This window comes from Larus michahellis, chromosome 6 (assembly GCF_964199755.1).
Source record: "Larus michahellis chromosome 6, bLarMic1.1, whole genome shotgun sequence".
Lineage (NCBI taxonomy): Eukaryota > Metazoa > Chordata > Aves > Charadriiformes > Laridae > Larus > Larus michahellis.
Window position 1 is genome coordinate 69,902,609 of NC_133901.1, and position 21,264 is coordinate 69,923,872.

A 21,264-nucleotide genomic window follows, 5' to 3' on the forward strand; every position below is an offset into this window, starting at 1 on the left:
CAGACGGACGCAAGCGTCTCCTGGTTTATGGAAACCACGTTCAACGTCCAAATATTGTACAGTTCCTTGAATAATAGAGCTTAAAACCTCCCTAATTTATCATCAGTGTTTAAAATAGTATCAAAACCCCTCACAAGTAATGATGGATGAAAAATTTATCTTAACAAATAGCTATTTAAACTATGATAATCCAGAAAAATCTTTGCTAATCAGCTACATCTTTGAGCAAAAGAAATACATGCTCCTTGGATTTCGTAATAAAACAAAAATGAACATTGGCAGAGCAAGCAAAATCATCTACAAATACAAATCAACCTTTTCTCCTTGTGAGCCAGAGTAGCCCAAGGGATAACGGCACAATCATGCTTCTGATGTATTTATACAGCACATTTCATCTTCAGTAATCTAGATAACGCACTGGCAGATTCTTATCTCTCAATTCCAAGAATGCTGAGCTCTTCCTGTGCTACAGCAGTTCAACGCCCACCTCTCCCCTGACCACGCATGGCCCCATGGAGGTCTCTGGAGCACCATGGGTGCCTCCTTCCTACCCTCCCACCGCCTTGGGAAGGGGCCGTAGCGCGGCAGCCCCAGCTTGTCCTGGCTCCAGGCTGTGTCCCAGCAGCCCCCAAAGTTCACCACACTCATTTTGTCACAGTGTGGGGCACAAAGGACCTCACCAAAGCATGGGGCAGCCCTGCCCTTGCCTTCCCCGGCTTCTCTCAAGGGGCAACCTCAGCAATGCAACAAGAGCCAAAGGAGGGAGATCAGGATGCTGGAATAAAGCACTCCTGGAAGGATCTGTATTTTCTCTCTGTTTTTTGAGAGCTGACATTGTGGTCAATAATCTTCATATTTAAGGTGTCTTATTTTCTCATGCATGCAAAGGATAGCTGCACTGCAACTCCTGCGGCTGCTGGAAGGCATTTCCCACAGATATACCCAGTGCGTTAAGTGACAAATAAAATCCAAAGCTGTAGAGAAACTGACTGCTCTTGAAACCACGTTAAACTATAATGGGCTGAAAGCATCTTCACGTTTATGTTTCTTCACTATCACAGAGAAGAAAGTCAATGCTGATGTAGGTAAGCACAGGCTACGGGTTTATCTAATAATGTATACTGAAGACAGTGAAAAATATTTAAAATTTGTCTACAGTTATAAAACGGTAAATCACACTGAACGATACCACTGCAGTAAGCCCTTTTCCTCTAACGGTTTTCTATATTTTATCGGTTCAGTAAAACCCATCACCTATTAACCTAAAAGCTGTACTTAAATACCCTATGGTTATTCTCAATTAATTGATTTTTTTCAATTTTGAAGTTGTGCCACAAACCCGGGGGAAGAGCAAAGTACAGCAAAATGAACTAATCAGATTTAATTTCCTTCTTGGGAAGGAGGCAGGCAAGGGGGGAGAAAGGCAGAGTCCTGCACTGAAGTTTCAGGAAGTTGACAAACTTTCCTGCCTTGCAGTAGAAAGCACTTGGCAAAGATGGACGCTGATGCATCACACTCCTGCCTACAAATTTGTACACGTGATTACATCACACAGGTTACAAAACGTATCAAATGAACCAAGTGGGCTGAGAAACGCCCCTGGGATCATGAAAAAGGAGGCTCCTGCCGCAACGATGATCTTATGTAGTGCCTGTGTCCTAGGGGATCCCAAAGCCTCTTGCGCATTAGTTGCCACTGACATGAAACCACCCTGCTGGCTGTCATCAAGAGGTACAGGCTACGTGGCAAAGGGGTGAAGTAAGACATGGTACTCATCAAGAAACCCAGCCGAACGAGCATTTGACAGTCTCACACATAAATATGATAAATATGTCTGTGTTTTCATGGTTCATTCCACAAATACCCAAGAGGTAAACTGTACACTACACACTGTAATCTATTCCTCTAATTAATACCTTTGATAGTACAAGGAAAAACCCAATATTGTGAAAAAATCTGTAACACATGGCCAGCTGACTTTCTTAAAGAGTACTTAAGAATACAGAGGTGGCTTCATAATTATGCCAAAACCCCATTCCATTTAGTGGCATTACTTTCAGCAAGAGTTTTCCACACCTCTCCCTGGCTCTCAGCCAAACAAACGCGTCACCATCCCTGACCTGTTGTCCTCTCCCTGCAAGCAGACACAGTCCATGCCCATTTGTTTCCCGGATACCTCCTTCTGTCAGGAGGAAAAAGATGATTCTTCTGCAGAAACTTGTTAGAAGCTGCTCTCAGCAGAGGGACCACCTAAAAGAAGATGCACAGATCTCAGTCACAGGGTCTGGAAATGATTTTGTAAGTTTCCTAAAACAAGCTATTTTGTTGCTCCTCGGAAGAAGCAGACCTTGAGAGAGGTGCATTGAAGCAGATCCCTCTCAATGCCTTGTCTGAGGTCTAGCCAACTGACACTAATGGGTTTCAAGATTTATTTTTTTTGCATTGTATGTAAGACAAGGGTCACCATTCTTGAAGGACTCCTCTTCAAGCTCTCATCGAATGAGTATGATGGATCTTCTGTCCCAAACACATTCATGCTGCTGTGCTCTCCAGCACAGCACTGCAGGAAGCGTTGGAGAGGATGTTGCATAGACACCCATGATAAAAACACGTCCCACCCTCTTCTGCCTCCTTACTTCAGGCTGAGCTGGTGAACCACGCTTGCTGCCAGCATTAGGTACAGGGCGCACACCAGGACTCCTCCCTGGCACGTGCCTGGATTCAAGCATTCAGCCGACTTGAGATTGCTTGGCTGTTTCTGCCCCTGTCAGGCACATAAACAAAAAATCAGTTGCTACTTCCTTGCGATTCACATGAGGAGTGCCTGGATTCAATGGGTTCAGTGTGGGGATCATTCAAACCAGCTGCGGCCAGTGAAAAGAATCCATTCTTCATTCCTGGGACCAGGCTTGCTAGAAAGTAGGGAGCAAATGTTCCACCCAAAATAGTTTTGGTCTGAGCACGAGAGAAGCTATTGGCAACAACAACGTTGAAAGAAAGAATGTCTTCGCAATAGGCTCAGATGCCTTGAAAATGTATTTTGTATCCTCTACCCCAAATTGTATTTCTTTCTGCGTCTAACAGACTACATACTTTAACTGGCTCTGGCAGATTGCTGAGTGTCTTTATTTTGGCTAGTAGAGAGCTCCCTTCCATATGGGACCTATCTAGGATGGAAAGCAGATCTACTGGGATGAGGAGCCCAGCCCCAGCTGAGCACAGGGCCACCACGGCCCTCCATAGTGAAGCCAAGTCATGCAGGAGTCCTGGGAAAAGGGTACAAATAGGGCAGCTCCTCGGCTGCTCGCCTTTCCCCACAGCCACGTGGCCAGCAGGGGCGCGGGTGCATTCCCTGGTGCTGGCCATGCAGTGCCATCCCTACACAATACGTGTGTGCTGGGTGGGCTCTCCTGCCACAGCTTCCTGGTCCATCCCGGACTGATGGTGCAGAGCAGGCTCTGGGCAAATCCTCCTCCGTGTTGTATGCACCCACCACTGTCCTTCCATGCACCCAGTTTTACCACGAGGATGCTCCGGCAATATTGCAACAAATGCTGCTTTTCTCAAAGAGCTGCAGACTGCCACAGCGGTCAGCTGGGAATGGCGAGGTCTTTGCGGTTTATTTTTAAGCTAAAACGAATTTGAAAAGCAGAAGGTGCTGCTGTTGCTAGGGACGCAAAGGTAGAGTAGCAGACGTGAAGAGTTCCCTCTGGGTGAGCGACCAGGCCTGATGTAAGCACTTCCTCTGGGTTGACTGGCAAGAGCAATTAATCCTGACGCGGTGCATATGTTCCAAATTTTGTGTACTTCAGAAACGAAATGAGAAAAAAAGTTATTGTGCTCCGCTGTGAAATATCAAAAGCACTGAACTGTGATGCATTAACATGGCATTGTCTTCAGGACTCTCGCCCAACTCCAGGCTGACAAGAGGAGCTGGCACACAGACATTAAGTGCACATATTCTTTCCTCGTACACCCAGGTACTTTTGCACGGCACAATAATGCATATGAATGCGTCTCCATCCTCTTCATACGATTATCAGTGTGGCATAAAGTAAGGACAATGCCCGTTAACAAAAGATACAAGAGAGGATAACAACTAAGATAAAAAAGATTTGCATTTATAAATGTCACAATATAAAGGAAATGATAAACCCCTGCAAGCCGAGTTTCTAATTTCGTCTTAATCTCACTGGGCGTAGCTGCGCCAGCACTGGCTGCCTCTCCGTCTCCTTTCCAGTGGTCAGGACAAGCCTTTTCCCAAATCACAACAGCTGGCTGGAGCAACACTCCACCTCCTCTTTCTCGCTACAACTTTCCCTTGGAGCATGATGACTTTTAAATCCTTTCAGGCTCAAAGCCCAGTAAGCAGTAAAGCCCAGCACAAAGTGATATTTATTTCTCATAACTCTTTTTTTTTTTTCATAGAAGAATCCAATAGAAAAATAACCTCAACAGTATTTGTCATAGCCAGAGGTGGATTTGAAGCTCCGATGAAGTGAATGTGTTGCACACAGCGGTGCTTGGTGCCTGCTTCTTAACAGAGTTATAGGAAAAGCCTGCCCCAAGACAAAGCTCCTATCTTCCTTCAGCTGTCGTAAGGAGTGACTTAAAATTCTGGGGGGAGCTGGAAACTTCGGTATGGACAAAGAACTAAAATGAACAGCCACAATGGCTGCAGAGTAGTTTCCTTAATTAGAAAGTTGGCTGCGTTCGTAAGGAGAAGGAAAACAACGCTACAGACAGCCAAGGCAAAGAGCAAGTAAAAACTGTCGCACATGTAGCTCTGGAGCAAACAGAAACCAGCTCTATCAGCCCCCCAGGTCCTCCAAAACCACTTGTAATTATTAGGCTGAAAATCAAGCGTGGTCCCGCTGCTGAATCAGAGCAGTACAAGCTTGTAAATATGACTTGGCCTTAATTAATACATTTTGACAAGGCTCAAAATACTCCCCAGGCGATTTAAGGCACTGTAAAAAATCAAGGAACTGACAGTTTTTGACCTCAAGATGTCAAATACAGAACTGCTGTCTAGTTTTGATGAGCTGTCACTCTATCCCCCGGACATCCCTAGTGAGGCTAAGCCTTTCACGTCATGGGCTGCAACCACACAGCACAGTCTACGAGACTACTGGCATGTTCCCAGAGCATCAGTCGACCCAGCTTCCACAGCATCCGAGAATTCCTGTCGATATAGTGGCAGCGGTGGTCTTCTCAGCCCTCTGCCCTGCTCTGCCGCTTGGCGATGGGCAATGGGAGAGTGCAGAGGCATCCAGCGCTGAGCAACCAACTACACGGAAGCCTGAGAAACCCACACCTCACTGCTCGCTTGCTGGCCAGGTTTGCCCGGCTGTCCTCGTGGAGACCTGGTGTGCTGTTGTAGGAGAACTAGAGAACTATGTAGCAAGTATGAAACACTAACCAGAAAGGTTGTGTGCACATTAAATTCTCTAAGAAGAGACGTTTCAGACTGTGCACATCTCTCAAGCTAGCACATGGTATATCCCGACAGAGAGACGGGCAACTGTATAGAGATGTGAAGAAAACTAAAGGTAGAGAAACCACAGCTTTCCCCTGTGCTGATCGCATGGGGATCTGTCAGTCCAACCAGCACCTGACACCTGTGATCAGGAAGAAGCTGATACCTGTCGCACTGAGACGACCGAGCATCCCGCTATGGAATTTCAAACAGTCGGTGCCAGAACAGCACTCCCGGGGAAGAGGCAGCTGTGCCGTGTGTCTGGGGAGACCGGGAAGGCAAAAGGAGCAAACACTTCTTGGCTGCAGCAGAAAACCAACACACTGACGCCTCTCCTAAGCACAAGACTCTCGCCAAGGAGAAACGTGGGTCGCGGGCTGTTTCCAGGGGTGCGCTTGAGATGCTCTTAATGTAATTGAACATGAAGCTGTGGCCTCCCAGGGCTGTGCGCGCTCCTCGCTGTGGCGGGCTGCCACCCTGCGTGACTGAGAACAGGGTGTTTGTGTTTTTCTACTTCAGACCAGCCACCAGAATGAAATGAAATGCGGGTTCTGCCACGAGGGAGGCTGAGGGGCACGGCTGCGATCCGCAGAGAGGTGACTTGAGAGCGATGGCAGCAGGAAGGCTGAGTTTTCTCAGCGTAGCTCCAAAAAGAAAATCTCAGAGGACACCCTCACTATCCTCTTCCATGCGGGAGATGAAAAAGAATCTTACCAAACTGGACAGGCAGAGGTGCAGCTCCTTGGAGGGTCTCTGCCTCAAACACCTCTGCAGCAGGAATACGGCCTTCACCCCAGGAGACCTGCAAAATTACCTTACAGCTGACACCCAGGAGCTCCGCGCAGCTTGATACAAAGCAGCAAAGCACAGGCTACACACTCTGTTTACAAGAAAATTTATCTTAAATGACTTAGAGTGAAATCTTGGATCTGGGAATCAATTTTTTTTAAAAACCAATTTTAACTTGCTACTTTGCCAAATTCTGATTGAAAATTATTGCTCAGACCCCGAGGGCTCACAATCCACTTACCAAACACGGCACTGCTGTATTTGGATGGACTCGAGTCAGAGTATTTCTAACACCACGAAGGGCAGAAGCTAGAGGCAAACAAACAAAGCACGTAACTACGCCAACTTGAGAGGAGGAGCGTATAAAAAATTTGAAACACAAACACTTTGTGAATGTTACCAGCAGCGTTCTTACCAAGCACAGAATACGCTCCTAGAAACTGGCTACCTTTAGGGCACTGTCTGTCCCGCTGCAGTATTTTTGTGGCTTATTGCAGCTGATTCCAACATTTTCCCTTTTCTTCTGCTCTTCTACCTTCTTCCTTCCTCTCTCACTTCTCCAGATGTGTTTGCACCGAAGGCAAGCTGCTCCCATTGCCCCGGCGGGGCAGTTTCCAGCCTTGCCTACGCTCGGCGGTGCTTGCAGCCTGGCTGCTGCCTGGGCTGTCCGGCATTTCTTAGTATGTACTTCTTGTTCAGTACTGCGGTGCGTTGGCTACGTGCCTTATGAACGGATTAAACAAACAAATAGGTAAGAGGCATATTAACTCAGTGTGCCTAATAACGTCCCAGAGTGGGAGTAAAGGAAATTGGAGATTCCCCAGGAAACTGTCCCGGTATGCAGAGTACAGCCAGATTCTCCCCGTTACAGGGGGCGTTGCAGAGAGGAACCATGTACTCTTGGCACCTGGTGCAGACCATCCATGACCGAACCAGAAAACCACCACAAGGAAGACAGGAATTGCATTGCAAACTGCTTATCTTCTCGAGTCCAGCTGCTGCTCTGGAGCCTGAGGGCTCTGGGAGGAGCACAAGAGGCTTTTCGGAAGGAGTTAAAGCAGCTCTCTTCCTTACTGGCATCTTACGCCTCTTCCTTCCTGGAGCAGAAGCAGCTCGTTGTCCCCCTGGGAGAATGGGGGAGCATCTCCTTTGGCTCTCATGAAGCGCTCTGCAACTTCCCATACCGTAAACCGGTTGCGTAACACAAATCTGCACTGTGCAAAACCTCTCGAGCACCGAGCCCTGGAGAAGCCAATGTTGTTTCTCCCAATCCTTCTGTGAGATCTGTTTTCCATATGTCTCTGCTGATGTGCTCGCCTTCTTCAAAACTGCAAAAGACCAGTCTCCCCCTCCGCTGATCCTACCCCTCTCCCTCAGCCCGCCTGCCGGCTGCCCACGAATGCACATGGATGGGTACCAAATGGTCTGGTTCACTCTTCTCAGCACCACTCTTCTCTCTGATGCCACCACCACTAAGGACACAACACCGTGGCTACACGTTGTCCCCAACCTCTGCTCAAGCAGTCCCATGGCTTTACTGGGGATGGAAGCCACAGTAGGATGGGACTTCCCTTTGCCCAGGACAAAGCTCATCTAATACCATGAAACAACTACCAAGAGACGAAAATTCAGTTTCAGAACTAAGCACAAGTTACAAGAGTCGTATTTACTATCAACTTCCCAAACCACCCAGATTCCTCTTAGAAGCCTCTCACAGCTGCAAATCCTCTACAAGGTGATTTTTACTTAGCAAAGCACCTGTTTTTCACCCTGACCACTACCTTCCCTCTGACAAGTATCTCCATTTACAGCCCAGAACTTTATAATATTGAGCCATGACCAAATTCATTATCTCCACACACTCTTGTCATGTCAGTATTACATGATTGCCATCTCGCTTTCTCCTCCCCGACTGCTACCACAATTCACATTGCTGTTAGCTTTCACAAATGACCTCCTTTGCTTTATTGTAGCCCATAGCATCACTAATCTTAAAATTATCCCTCAACATAGACAGACAGATATGCCAGTCTGATGTCTTTTGCCACTTCTCAGGACCTTCTTTGAATCCTGCAGTGAAGGAGACAACTCCGCCCTTCCCGCTGGACCCCATCCCTCCTTCTCCAGGGAAGAGCCACTTGTTCCTGCCCACTATTCATGCTTTTGTGGTGGAGCAGCCAAGCAAGCTCCTTCCACGCCTCCTGCTCTGCAGGTCTTGCAGATCCAGCTCCGCTCCGCTGCCGTCACAGCACGTCCCACCTCCTGCTGCCACAGCATGTCCCATCCCCTCGCCTGGGGTCCTTTTCTCCAAGGCAACTAGGGACTCTCCCACCACTTCCCACCGGCTTCCAGCTAGAATTCCTCGCCTGCCTCATTCTCAGAGATGCAAAAGCCTCATTTTTTTTCCTTTCTGCTTTAATCAGCTCTAACTCTGAAGCGCTTTTTCTGTTTCAGGAGACCTGGATGTTCTTTCCAGCCGCCTTCGAGCTCGATTTCCATGCTAATGCTCCAGACTTCAGATAGTTCAATCAAGTTTAAAGTCTCAATTTTTGCTCTTCGTGCAGCTACCACTCAGCTGTTCCCAGTGAAGCATGCATGGCAATCCAGAAATTTATAATGGTCAAAAAGCCACAACAGTTTATCAATTATTTTTGTACAGCACCCTCCCTACATCAGAGCACTGTGGGTCCATATCTTTGAATCATTTTTGTTTTCTGAGTTATGTTTTTCTTGAGAGCATCGCAGTGAGCTTGTCGGATTGGCTTCTCTGCTCATTAACAGGAGCAGAGGGCAGCTTGACACACCACAGTTTTAGGCTGAGTAAACCAAAAAATGTGGTTAAGTTGCCTAATCAGAACAAGAACAGGAATATTATGATTTCACATAAAACTGAAATATCAGAAATGAAGAAAATAATAGAAACATTCAACCATATGTGCAACTAAACCACTTTTAAATGGCAAATGTCCAAACCAGAACAATAGTTCTTAACAGACAGCCAGTACTGCACCTCAAAGTCAGGCTGACCGTGCAAAAATAACCGAAAACTAAATACTCAACATCGGTGCTGATAAGTACTATATTTAAAAGCAACTGGAGCTTTAATAATTCAACAAAATTAATTTGCTGGTAGTAAGAAAGGTGGAATGTTGTTTTTTTTCCCAAAGCATGAGGTGGATGGATATCCTATCTCTGTAAGCTACACCCCAATTTTAGCAAGTGCCGGGCGTGGGGCCAAACACACACACAGACACATACTCAGACACAAAGCTCCCGTGTTCTCCAGATCAGGCCCACAAACCGCAGAAACCGAGATCAAGCAAGAAATCCTCTAGCAGATTCAACACGCAACATTTCAAACCGAGTGACACTACCGATATTTATTTTACCCATAAGCCCTCTATTAGAATTTTGTTTCAGAAATTTTCAATCGCAAACTTGCAAGTGGTTCGGTGGAATTCCTTTTTATGTCTTGCTTCAGACTGTTAATAGCAGTTCCGGTGCTAATGACCTAACTCGTGAACGCACAGAGGAAAAACAGCACTTCATGAAATATTGATACACACTTGGAAATTTGACAATTATCTCCAGAGCTCCTCGGTAAAATCTGAAAGCAAATAAATAGCAAACATTTCCTGTACTCATTAAAATACTGAAAAACAGAGAAAGAAACCTACTCATTATCCATTTGACAAATATAACCTATTATTTTTAATAATGCACAGGCATTCGATGCATGAAATTTACAGCTTCTCTTGCTTAAAGAAACCATTGGTTTTGTAGATCTAATTTTAAGAAATGGAATAAAAGTAAGTTACGTGAAGCTGGATGCTTTTGCAGGAGAGGGTAAAAGCCGCCTTCTATTGAAATCAATGACAAAACTACCATTTGTTGGATGGAAGCAAAACTTCACTCAACTGCCCTATTCTGGAAGCTGCTTGTCCAGAAAGATTTTAGAATTAGAAATATTAATTTTGTTGGCCATTCTCATGCAAGCTTCAGAAATAGAAAACTGGATAAAAAAAAGAGCTGATGAGCCAGAGTGTGGGGCTGTTAGTCCATCAGATACTTCTCCTTATCTTGGTTATCATACGCCAGCGAGATGATACACAGGCTCGCCCTCAGGCCAGAGCACGGCACGGGAGATGCCACACTGCTGCTCAGGAGCCCGCGTTTTTAGGGCGAACAGCAAGCACAGAGAATACCTGCCTCTGCTGAAAAAATATGAACCATAAGGGGAAAACTTGTAATGCAGAGCGTGACAGGTTGCTCGGCACTGCATTACGGTGCAATCACCGGTGTTAGTACAGGAATTCTGCTTTCGGGACCTTTTAGCCCTGACTGCAGATGAAACAGAACCACAACTGCTGCAAACAGGAATGGAATGGAAATTTAAAATACTTAATGTTTCAGTTGGTAAGAGAACAATTTCCACTCTTATTTAGGTCCACTCAACACGAGCAAGAATTCAAAGACAGGGAAAGCTTGAGATCAATAGGAATTGCAACTGCTGGCCAGGTGGGATAACGGAAACTGTATTTAGGCTTTCCCGATTACTTCAGTGTCCCAACATGGTGGTCTAGATACTGACAAGCTCTCTGCTGTCCACACTGAATACTCTCTTTTATCTTTCATAATACATACTAATCAAGATTTCTTTCATCGACAAAGCAAAATACATGCACTTGCATGAACTACTCTACTTTTTGAATATTCATTTAAAACTTTATATAATAAGGCATTCAGAAGAAGGCAGAGAACACAATAAATGACTGCGTGTGACATTTCCCTTCCTGTTTTTTTTCACTCTGTGGGTAACAGTGAGAGATTCCAATAAGAGACTGGACCATCACCAGAAACGGCTGATTACGAGTCAGTAAAGGAGTGTGTAGGAGGCAGTTTGAAACCGCTGAGGGATTTGCAAGGTTAGAACAAGTGTCAGGAGATGTGTTAGGGTTAAGAAGACAAACAAAGAAGTCCAGAGGGCATCATCAGGTTCTTGCATCTTACCACCCTACGACTGCGGATGTGGCTCCTTGGCGGGCGGGTAACCCACCCGGAGATACCACCTTCACACCTGGAGAATACACGCCAAACCCTCCAACAGGACCTCAGTTTTGATCTTTTTTTTGACTTTTGTCATTGAAAGTATATCCTAAATTATTACTTATTGTTGTGTTCGCTGCCTAAGCACAGTCCCATCTACTTATTTCCTCGACAAGTCGGTACGACAGCCTAGGAAATAATAAATTGCTTGATAACCAAAGCAAGTCACTTCTAGCAAAAAATGAAGACTGTGCAGAAGTACTGATCCAAATGGATAGTGACTGATACACTGATTATATTTTTGAGAGTTTTTCTCCCCATTTTCATGTGTGTATATATCTGCACATATAAATAAAACACAAGAACGCTATCTTGGCACCACCTGCTCCAACCCTTCAGGTAAGCCCTGCTGGTTTCCTCCCCACAGTGAGAACCCTACGTTTGGTGGCTGAGATGCACCTGGGAATGCCACCGGAGGGAAGACACCACGGACCCCGCTGCTGACAGCAATGACACCAGCAGTTCAAATGCAGAACATACTGCTCGTGCACATGGCAGTGGGATCTGCAGACACTCCTTGCTAATAAAAAATGAAATTTAAGCCTAGCAAATGAGATTACGTCAAGGTCTTCCAAACTACCTGAGACCTGGAGCCATCACACTGGGGAAGTGAACCGCAGCAGCCTCGCAGGGATGCTGTGTCACACGGAAAGGGGCACAGGGTGGCCCCGCGCAGGCAGGCCTAGGGTTGTTTTACGTCGTGCCATGGGACCCACGTTTAAGCCGATTGTTGGCCTCGACACCCTTTGCACTGGGGGAGAAGGCGGAGGAAGGAAAGCTGGGCACTAATCCGCTCCATCTGCTCTGGAGCAGCTAATTGGATTGCGAGTGCAGAAGGCAAGGTCCCCGGACAGGGTGCTGGCAGTCATGCCGGCCAGGCAGAGGCTCAGAAACCTCCTGTTTTGCTAAACAAAGCTGCTCTTGTGCAGAGGGTCCCACTACGCTGCCAAACACACCTCTGGCCAAAGCCTTCCTAAGGACGCGCCCGGTTGCGCCGAGGCAGGGCATGGCTGCCCGGCACCTCTCCACTGCAGAGAGGGAACTAATACAGCCTAGGAAAAATAACATACGTGGCCCTCCTCTCTCGCCCCCTGGCAACTAACATTTCATCTTTAACAAAACACTAAAAACAGCAGACAGAAGAGATCAAAAACTAGCTTTCTTTACCAAAAGCCGGTGGAATGCTGTTAATGTTGTTTTATTTAGGTGCAAAAGTCAAAAGCTTGTCTGCCAGTTGCTATATATAAACCTTACTAATATATGTCCTACGTCTGCAACATTTATTCTAAATCAGCGACTTAATGATTTTGGTCTTCTGCTTTTTAAGGATTCAGCTCAGCACTTACTTCGCTTTTAAAAATAACAGACAATTCAGTTGTGCAGCATTTTCATTAAACTGGTCTGTAGCGTAACACTATGAGAAAGACAAGGAGAAGAAATATAAAAAATGTTTAATACAATAATGATCGGAAACCTTTACAATTTTTTCCCTCTGTGAACACTAAGTTTGTAGCTATGGAAACTACTTATGAGAAAGCTAAAAAAAATGTCAGCAAATATAGTCAGAAAATGATCTGGATATATGAAAGTCCTAACAATGACAGAGAACTACAGACACAGGGTAAAAGGAAAGTGTAAATTGAAGATGACAACACTTGTGCATCTGACAACATGTTCTCCTCCGACAGGCCAAATTCATTTTTATTGCCATGGCCCTAACGTCAATGAATTGCAACTGGAATGAGTTTGACACTTTATATTGCTTTTGATAAAACCATTATAAAAAGCGTATTTCAGCCTTTAAAAAAGTATTTTAAAAGCGTATTCTCTGCAATCAGTGAATCGTGTGCGCATATTGGCCAAGATAGTCAATATTTTATCAAGGTAGTTTTCAGCACAGCTCTTGCACGGTCTGTTCTTCAGCCATTTACCCTACTAATGTGAGTGGTTCTGATGACTTCAATTTTAAGATCCACACACAATACACATCTGCCCACTCATGTGCCCAGATGAGGTTGGTGCGAGAACCTGCGAGCCTTTCAAAGGCTTTCCCAAACTCGCTGTATTTCCAGCCAGCACCCTTACCATTTTGCACATTAACATCTCGCAAACCATGTTGTGACCATCAGGACAGCAGCCACTGGCAAGACACATCTGCTTATTTCAATCAAGTATTTTTATATGGAAGTTACAACCTCAGTTGAAATCATTAGTCGGTGGTTTTGCCAGTGAACGCAGTGCAGGCTTACTTTATCTGGAGTAACACACTAGCTGGGAATGGCTTCAAGGACTTGCTACGGTCTGTCAGGTCAATGTGCAAATTAAATCAGATTTATTTAGTACACAAAGCTTCCTTTGGTGCTGTTTCAGTCTGGATTGTTAATTGAGCTGCCTTACATGTATACATTGTGATTACATGCTACAGTCTGTCCAGAAAACACAGTGAAGAAAACGTGAAGTTGATTTCTGAACTGTACACTATATGGCAAAGAATAAGCAAATAGCAACAACAAACACTCATTAAATTTATATTGGATATGAAGTATCACTGCTAAACTCTCTCTTCCCATAGAAAGCTGTAACAATTTCAATGCGGTACTCTTAACAGAATGGGCAAATGTCTCTCTCTTAACCATCCTTGATGTGCTCTTTTAACCCCTGAACCACCATCAAGGCTCTTGCTCCTGACTATGCCCGCTCCTCTTTGGGGATTGTCCACAAGAAGAGATTTAGCCTGCAACTCATGCGCAGTTAACACAATTTTTATCTGTCATAGGATGGAAAATACCAATAAAAAGTATCATAATCAAGTGTCAAACAGTATAAGCAGAGCTGAGCTAATCACAGTGAAAGGCATTTCTAGCTGGGCTCTAAGCTAGAAAAGAGATGAGCCCCCTTCACACTGGAGAGAACTACTTGTCCAAGGAAGGCAGCTTCTCTCAGCCTGGCTTTCCTGCTCAGGGAAAGTCAGGCCTCTAACCAAATCTTACAGCCAAGTAATTCTTCTCCTCCTTCCTTACACCTACCCGACTTGTATGGGGCATCCCTGTTCCTCATCCCTGTGGGAACCATTTCCTCTTCGTGGTCATTTACTTTCATATCTTCATATATAAACCAGAGTTTGAAAATCCATGCAAGACGCACATTTGCAACGAATCACCGTTCCTTACTGAAGCTCCCTAAATCCATCATCAGAAACAGAAATCTGGACCAACCCCTCATTTGGGCAAAGTCTAGGCTAGCTACCAAAATACAAAACTTCTTATCAGCCAACTGCCTTAAGACTGAAACATTGGATAAGAAAATTACAGATCAAGTCATCTGATAAAAATACGAGCAAACATAATCTGAAGATGCAACATTTTGGAGGTGGAGCTCCAGTAATCTGATCAGTGACCGTTAGACGCGGTTTGCCCTTACCAGCTTTGCTAACCTACGCTATTTATTTCCCTGCGTTACCACCCGCTCCGGCACGAGGCTGGCCACAAACCCACTCTGGCAGCAGACCACCAGCTGACACGGTTTTGTCGCTCAGACTTTGCAGGGTTTTTTTCCATGCTTGCCACTGAGAAGACTTAGTGCATTCCCTGCCTGTGATGCTACGGATGGCGAGGCTGCAGGAGTGGCCGGCTCTGAGGACGTTTCTCGCTGGGGAAGCCATTCCTGACAGCTTCATGGACAAGGTCTCGATGATGCAGAGAGCAGCAGCTTTGCCAGAGCCGTGGCTGGGGAGTTCCCAGGAAGGGAAGCTGGCTCGGCTCCGGAGACATCGCTCTCAGCTCCTGCGCCCTACTCGCTCTCCCGCCACAGCAATGGGTTCAGGGTGCTCATTCACCGCCTTCTCTCCATGTAACTCTGCAATTCTCAAAAAGGGCAATTCATCTAGCTTCTTCTTAATCATTATTTTATGAAATACAAGGAAGTTGAAGCAATAGATCTTGTTGATGCTTTTCCCTTATCTAACCGTACCGAAGCAAAAGGCCCATAAGCATGCGGCGCGTCCCTGTATCCCTGCCCAGGTCATTGTCTCTGCCATCAGAAATACCAGGCAGAAGACGGCACCCGGCACCTCCCTCTCTGCCCAAACTCCAAAGGAAAATAGCAGCTGTGCAGAATCCACATGGAGTGTCAAAGCTCCGCACAAAATCACAACTTGAGTATCTAGAAACAACTCACTGCAGAAAGACTACTACGCATAGTCCAGCAAGACTTCAAAAATAACCAAAATGATTTACTTTAAATCCCTATCCATATAACAAGCTTCAAAATACCACTGGACTATATCACACATTTTATAACCCTCCACTGACTGAGAAGACATTAACCTACACTGACAGAAAATATCTGCAGCCATTTAAGAGACAGAGTTTAATACTGAACTTGCTTCCACCTTGCAACTCAAGTATCCACAGCCAAAGCTACAGCCAGGAGAAGGCTCTTCGCTCCTAAAAACGCATCCTGTCTCTTCCTGCTGGCAAATGCAATTTTCCTGGATTTAGTCAAGTTTCTGTCATCCGCTCAATGTTTTAAAAACATCCTAGCATATTTGTAATATTCGCTTATCACCTCGCGTGTAAGTGTGAACACTCCTTAGCAAGTGGTGTTCCTTAAAGAGTAATTCCTCAACACAGCCCAAACATCTACAAACCGCCACGCCTTCCATTTTTAATCCGTATCCTTCCATTTGCCACGTGTCTTACCTTGGCTTCTACTTTTAAAATATAGTTTAACAGGAAGAAAACCTCCCAGACTCTTTGGAAAATAAAAAGGGGAAATAAATAAAAATGAAGACAATTTTATAGGTCCTACTTCAGCTAAACCTTTCAGGGACTTCAATGAGAAGATAATCTTTCTGTGATTATGGCCAAACCCTCCCGTTGCTTAGCAACACATAATTAAGGAATATGTTTTCAGATCCGCTTTGCAAGCTGGCCATTATCAGATGAAATTACTGGAGCAACAAATGTCATCCTCATGCAAATGAGTTGGTCGTAGGCAAAAAGAAAAAGCGGGCTGAGTAGCGAGAAAGAGCTCAGCAGCACAGAAACGCTGCTGGCTTCCTCTTGTTGCGCACCGGTAATTCTTTTAAAGGGAAGGGATAATATCTACATTTTTAGAGAATAGGGTTTGCAGTTTATAGATGAGACACAGGTAAGGAGGGGTCCATTTCTTGAGGCAGAGGAGACCGCTCCCAAGGCATGTGGTCCAGTGGTCCCTCGCCCCAGGGCTTTCACGGCATCGGAACCGACTGGCTCAATCCGGCTCAAAACCGCAAATAAATGAACATATTTGTGTTCCTCGCATTATGCCAGTTTGTCTTTTTTCTCAGGCTTTAGGAAATTGTTTATTTAAAAATACTGCCTGGATGTACTGCTTTCACATCTGATCCATGTCAACACAGAACGCGTTGCCTAATATTGAAGCATTTTTTAGAAATCAATACATTACACCAGCTACATAAAGGACACATAAGCGTGAAAGAAACGGCATCTACTTCCTAGCTGTGTAATCATGGTAAGCCAGGGAAAGGGGTGCGCCAAGCGTCTGCATTTTGACAACTTTATCATTTCCACTCCCCAAATCATTCTTTATTTAGATTCCTGTGGAATGGCATCACCAGTTTGGCACCATCTCTATGCCTATAAATGGTATCCTTTTATTAAAGCTTTGTGCGTGTATGCTGGTACGGCACATTGTTCGAGACTGGTTTGCATGGGAGTTCAGCTGAACTGCACAGGGAGAAAATTCCCTGCTCGTAGAGGAAAAACACTTCAAGGGATTTTTTCCCCCTTTTTTCAAACAAGTCAAGCCACAAATGAATGGATTTTCCAAATTTCCTCGTACTTAGCAGTGTGGTTTTGGGGGTTAGTTTCTGTCAGGCTCTGAGCGTTATCATCAATGTACATCTCCCAAGTGGAGGAGTGGAACCGGCTCAGCTTTTCCAGCTTCACATCTGAGCAGCCAAGGGCCTGAGCACTTCTAGAAGGAGAAGGGAAGACGAGGAGTCACCATTCATTTTTATTGTTCTAGTGCTTAATGACAGGCTTTTAGTTTTAAGCACAGACCTATTACTTTAACAGCTATATCGCTTCACTTACAGGCATCTCTAGAAGGAAATCAAGGGGTTTATTTTGTATGCCTGATAAAACAGCAAATTCATAATAAGAAGAAAAGACTTAGGTAATGGCCAAAGGTAAGTCGATTCTCAAATAACGCCATTAGCTATCTGATGAATTTAGTCAAAACAATGCTAACCATTTCCTCGGAGAAACACATTTGTGCCTGATAACAGCGGCAAAAAGTCAATCTGCAGCAAACCCTGCAGTCCTAATTGCTCAGCCAGCGCAGTATCTAATCTCCCGTTCTCTACAAACAACAGGAACAGCAATATTAACCCTGGAAGCATTATCTCAGATACTGCCCACTTTTAACTGAAGTTGGCTAAACAAATAAAGTATTTGGAATTTACCCACAGAGCAAGAACCAGCATCTTTAGCTCTGCACAGCCAGCACGAACCTGTGAAGAAATCCCATTCATCTCCTTTTCTAAATAGGAAAGTGTCCAATTTTTAGGCACGAAACCCCAATATGTTTGACTGTGAGCTTTTTAGGGGGGATAAAGTAAGCAACAACAAGGAGGTTCTAAACTACCGTATGGGCTAAGACCCCCTGGAAATTACTTGGTTCAGGTGATGCCATGGTGGAGACGATGACGGGGGGCCCCGTGCGCCTGCTGAGCTTCGGGTATGGGGAGAGCTGGGCAGGGAAAGAGGGTCCGGTGGGCGCCAGGCTGCCGTCCCCCGGCACTCCCGGCCGGCGCAGGAGCTGTGGGCTGCCGTGTGGGCTGGGCACCGGCGACGCTGCCACTGTCCGCTCCCTCTTCATCAGCTCCATGGGCACGGTGTAGGTGGTGGGGTAGGCTGTTTTGGGGCTGGCGTGTGGGTTGGCTGTGGTCATGGGCATGCCGGCTGGAGCGGAGTAGGCAGAGGCTGGACGCGGGTGTGTGTTGCAAGGCAGAGGGGTGTTGTATCCGGAACTAGGGAGGAAGGACGGCCCTTGAGGAGCCCCTGGGGCAGGGTAGGTGGTGGTCTCCAGCAGATGCTGGGTTGGGGCGCTGGATGGGCGGCGGTGCATCTCCCCTGCTCTCGGGGAAAGCGGCTGCAGCGGAGGCAGAGGCTGTGGGGCGGCAGGGCCATCCGTGGTGGGCCCCGAGCTGAGGGGCACCCCGTAGTCACCCGGTAGCTCGCTGCGGTGGCTGAAGCTGTTGGAGCGGGTCCTGGGGCGCAGCGCCCCGCTCCTCCTCTCCTGCCTCTGCAGCTGCATTTCTGCCTTGTAGTTGTGGGCGATGCGGGAGAGCACGCGGGCCTGCCCCAGGTTCGGAGCCACGGACTTGATGTCGTTCTCCTCCATCATGGCCAGCAGGTTGGGGGAGTCGAAGCCCTGCTGCAGCAGGGCGGCAAAGGTGCTCTCCGAGACGCCCTCCGCACGCAGCAGCGCCACAAACTCGGGGTCAAAGCTCCTCTTCCCCTCTGGCGCAGGGAAGGTGGGGGGCACCGGTGGGTGGGAAGGGTTGGCCACTGCCGCCTCGTAGCTGTCGTAGGGGCCCTTGGCTCCGGCGCTCTCCCTGCCCGGTCCATAGCTGCTGCCGGCGCTGCCAGTGGGGTCCACCACCAGGCAGGTGGGGGCAGCCTGCCTGCCCCCCGCCGGCTCGGGGGGCCGCTCCGCCCCGTCGCCATAGGCCTGTCTGCCAGGGAAGGTGGGCGGCTCTGCTGCGTACCGCGGGCCAGGGGGCTCCACGCCATACCGTGCTGGGGAGACATCTCTGCCGCGCATCCGCTGCCCGTCCAGGGCCATCTTGGGGTCCCTGTAGAGGCGGGCAGCCTCTGGTGGGGCAGGCGGGCGGACCGGGGCCTGGTCCCAGGACAGCCGGCTGCCGGGCGCCCCGTAGCTGGCCAGGGGCCTGCTCACCATGTGGTCGCGGTAGCAGCGGGGGTCCTTGGGCGACCTAGCTGACAGGGACGGGTCACTGTAGTAATCCTGGGGTGGCAGGGAGCCCCGGCCCGCCATGGCTGCCTGCCGGTCACAGTAGGTGAAGTCAGGGACGGAGCCTTTCCTGAGGGGTCCCGGGGCGAAGGCGGCATCCTGGTATGGGTACGCCTCTTGCTTCAGGTCTGCACCGCCCTGCAAGATGATATCGTTGGCTCGCGGCGGCTCATACCAGCCGCCCTCGCCGCCGTAGGTCAGGGAGCTCCTCCGGCCCGGCAGCCTTTGGTACTCAAAGGCATTCTCGCTCTCCCAGTTGCCTTCATACCAGCCGGCAGCATCCCAGCTCTGCGAGCGGCCGATGTTGGGGTGCTTGCTGGGGATGGGCATCGCCACGAGGACGCTTGCTCCCACCGAAACGGAGAAGAGGAGGTGCCTTCCTTCTCAGCGCTTCTCCGGCGTGCATCAAAACCAGACCGCACTCCGCCTGAGCCCTCCTGGGACTTCAGAAACCTCCGACTGGCGGTTTTGCCTTTCAAAGTGTTGCCTGAATTATTAATTCTTTGAAACCTTAGCAGGCAAAGCGCGCAGCGGCCGCTGCCGCCCGCTCTCGCTCCAGGTCGGCGGAGGGAGAGCCCCTTCCCGTGAGTGCAGCCGCAGAAGAGGGCGGCCGCGCTCAGCCCAGATGCTTTATCCTCTGCCGCTGGGGACGGCGCGCACATGGACAACTGGCCCGGCAGTGCGTGGGGATTAGGAGCTAAATAAAACCGCTAAAGCCCTCGCCCCATGTGACATCATTTTAGCCCGATGAAATCTCCCGCGCCGACCCAGCCAGCAACCTCAATGCAATTTCTCCCCAGGGAATGACTTTTTTTAATTTTTTTTTTGCATGTTTGTTTTTTAACACGCATTTCATCCATTTCAGTGTTCCCCCTCCTCGAGTGCTCAGGGTTCCCGTCCACACCAGCACCCACCAGGCGTCGGCAGCGACATAAGGAAACATGGGTGCATCTGCTTGTCCCCACACATGCACATGTAAAAATAAAAAAGAAAGCTTCAGTGTCAGCTCAATCTTAATCCACCCTGATGAAATGCTAATCCACCGCACACAGCTAAAGACAAATTAAATGGCAGCGAGCGGGCAGGCCTAAAAAAAGGCCCGTGCAAGATATCAAGAATACAAGAGCGATTAGAAATTAGTTAGGTATCTGTTTAACACTTTATGAATATTGTAATTTGCTTTGGAAATCACATTTTTGGTTGTAGCTTCAAATTAGCTGTACTAACCAGGTTCCAAAAGGATTCTTTACATTATTATCATAATACACAAATCCTTTCATCATCCCAGGACAGAAAAATTGTGGAGGTGTAATCTGGAATGTATAATTTTAAGACCCTAGCAGAGGTCACGGAAAAGGAGGGAAGGATCAAAGGATCTAAAGCCTGGTCTTACGAAGCAAAAAGGAACAGTAGACTTTTGCTTATTATCTCCGGCTTCCTTTGGACAAACTACATGTTTATGAGATGGGAAAACACTCAGAAACATCAGACAAAATTCAATTTGTATCTAGCGGTATTTCAATATTCATACGGATTAAGCTTTTTTTACACTTAGAGTAGGCAAAAGGATTTAGATGGAATCACACCACAGAAAATTGTTATTTGGGAATGTAATAAAAATTTCCATATATAGTCACCCTTTTCAGAGGAGATATTAAAATGGTTCCCTAAAACACGTACGTAAATTATCAGATGCTGCTCATGCTCAAATAGTCCTTTTCAAAGAAGAACAGGTCAGCCGTTACTTATTTTGCTAACCACTGCGAGTGAAGCAACATTCTCCTTTTTTAATTAAAAAATTTCAGACGGAAAAGATTTTGCCTTTCTCTGCTGTGATCACAAATTTC

General features: G+C 47.0%; 1 protein-coding gene across 3 annotated transcripts in view; it reads right to left on the reverse strand.

Moving 5' to 3' along the window:
- The window catches only part of CTBP2 (C-terminal binding protein 2), a 147,009-nt gene that overhangs the window by 27,824 nt on the left and 97,921 nt on the right, over positions 1–21,264 (reverse strand). The window contains exons 1-2 of one of the 3 annotated variants that reach the window (XM_074592894.1): positions 6,684–6,937; positions 6,510–6,577 (exon numbers count right to left, since the gene is read on the reverse strand). The exons of 1 other annotated variant lie outside the window; for it this stretch is intronic. Coding sequence is in view for 1 of the 2 variants with exons in the window: in XM_074592891.1 (XP_074448992.1) it covers positions 18,055–19,747 (1,693 nt within the window). In the remaining variant the exon portion in view is untranslated. Of the gene's footprint in view, positions 1–6,509; positions 6,578–6,683; positions 6,938–18,054; positions 19,748–21,264 lie in introns of those variants that run through there. One more of the 3 variants, XM_074592891.1, reaches the window with a different exon arrangement.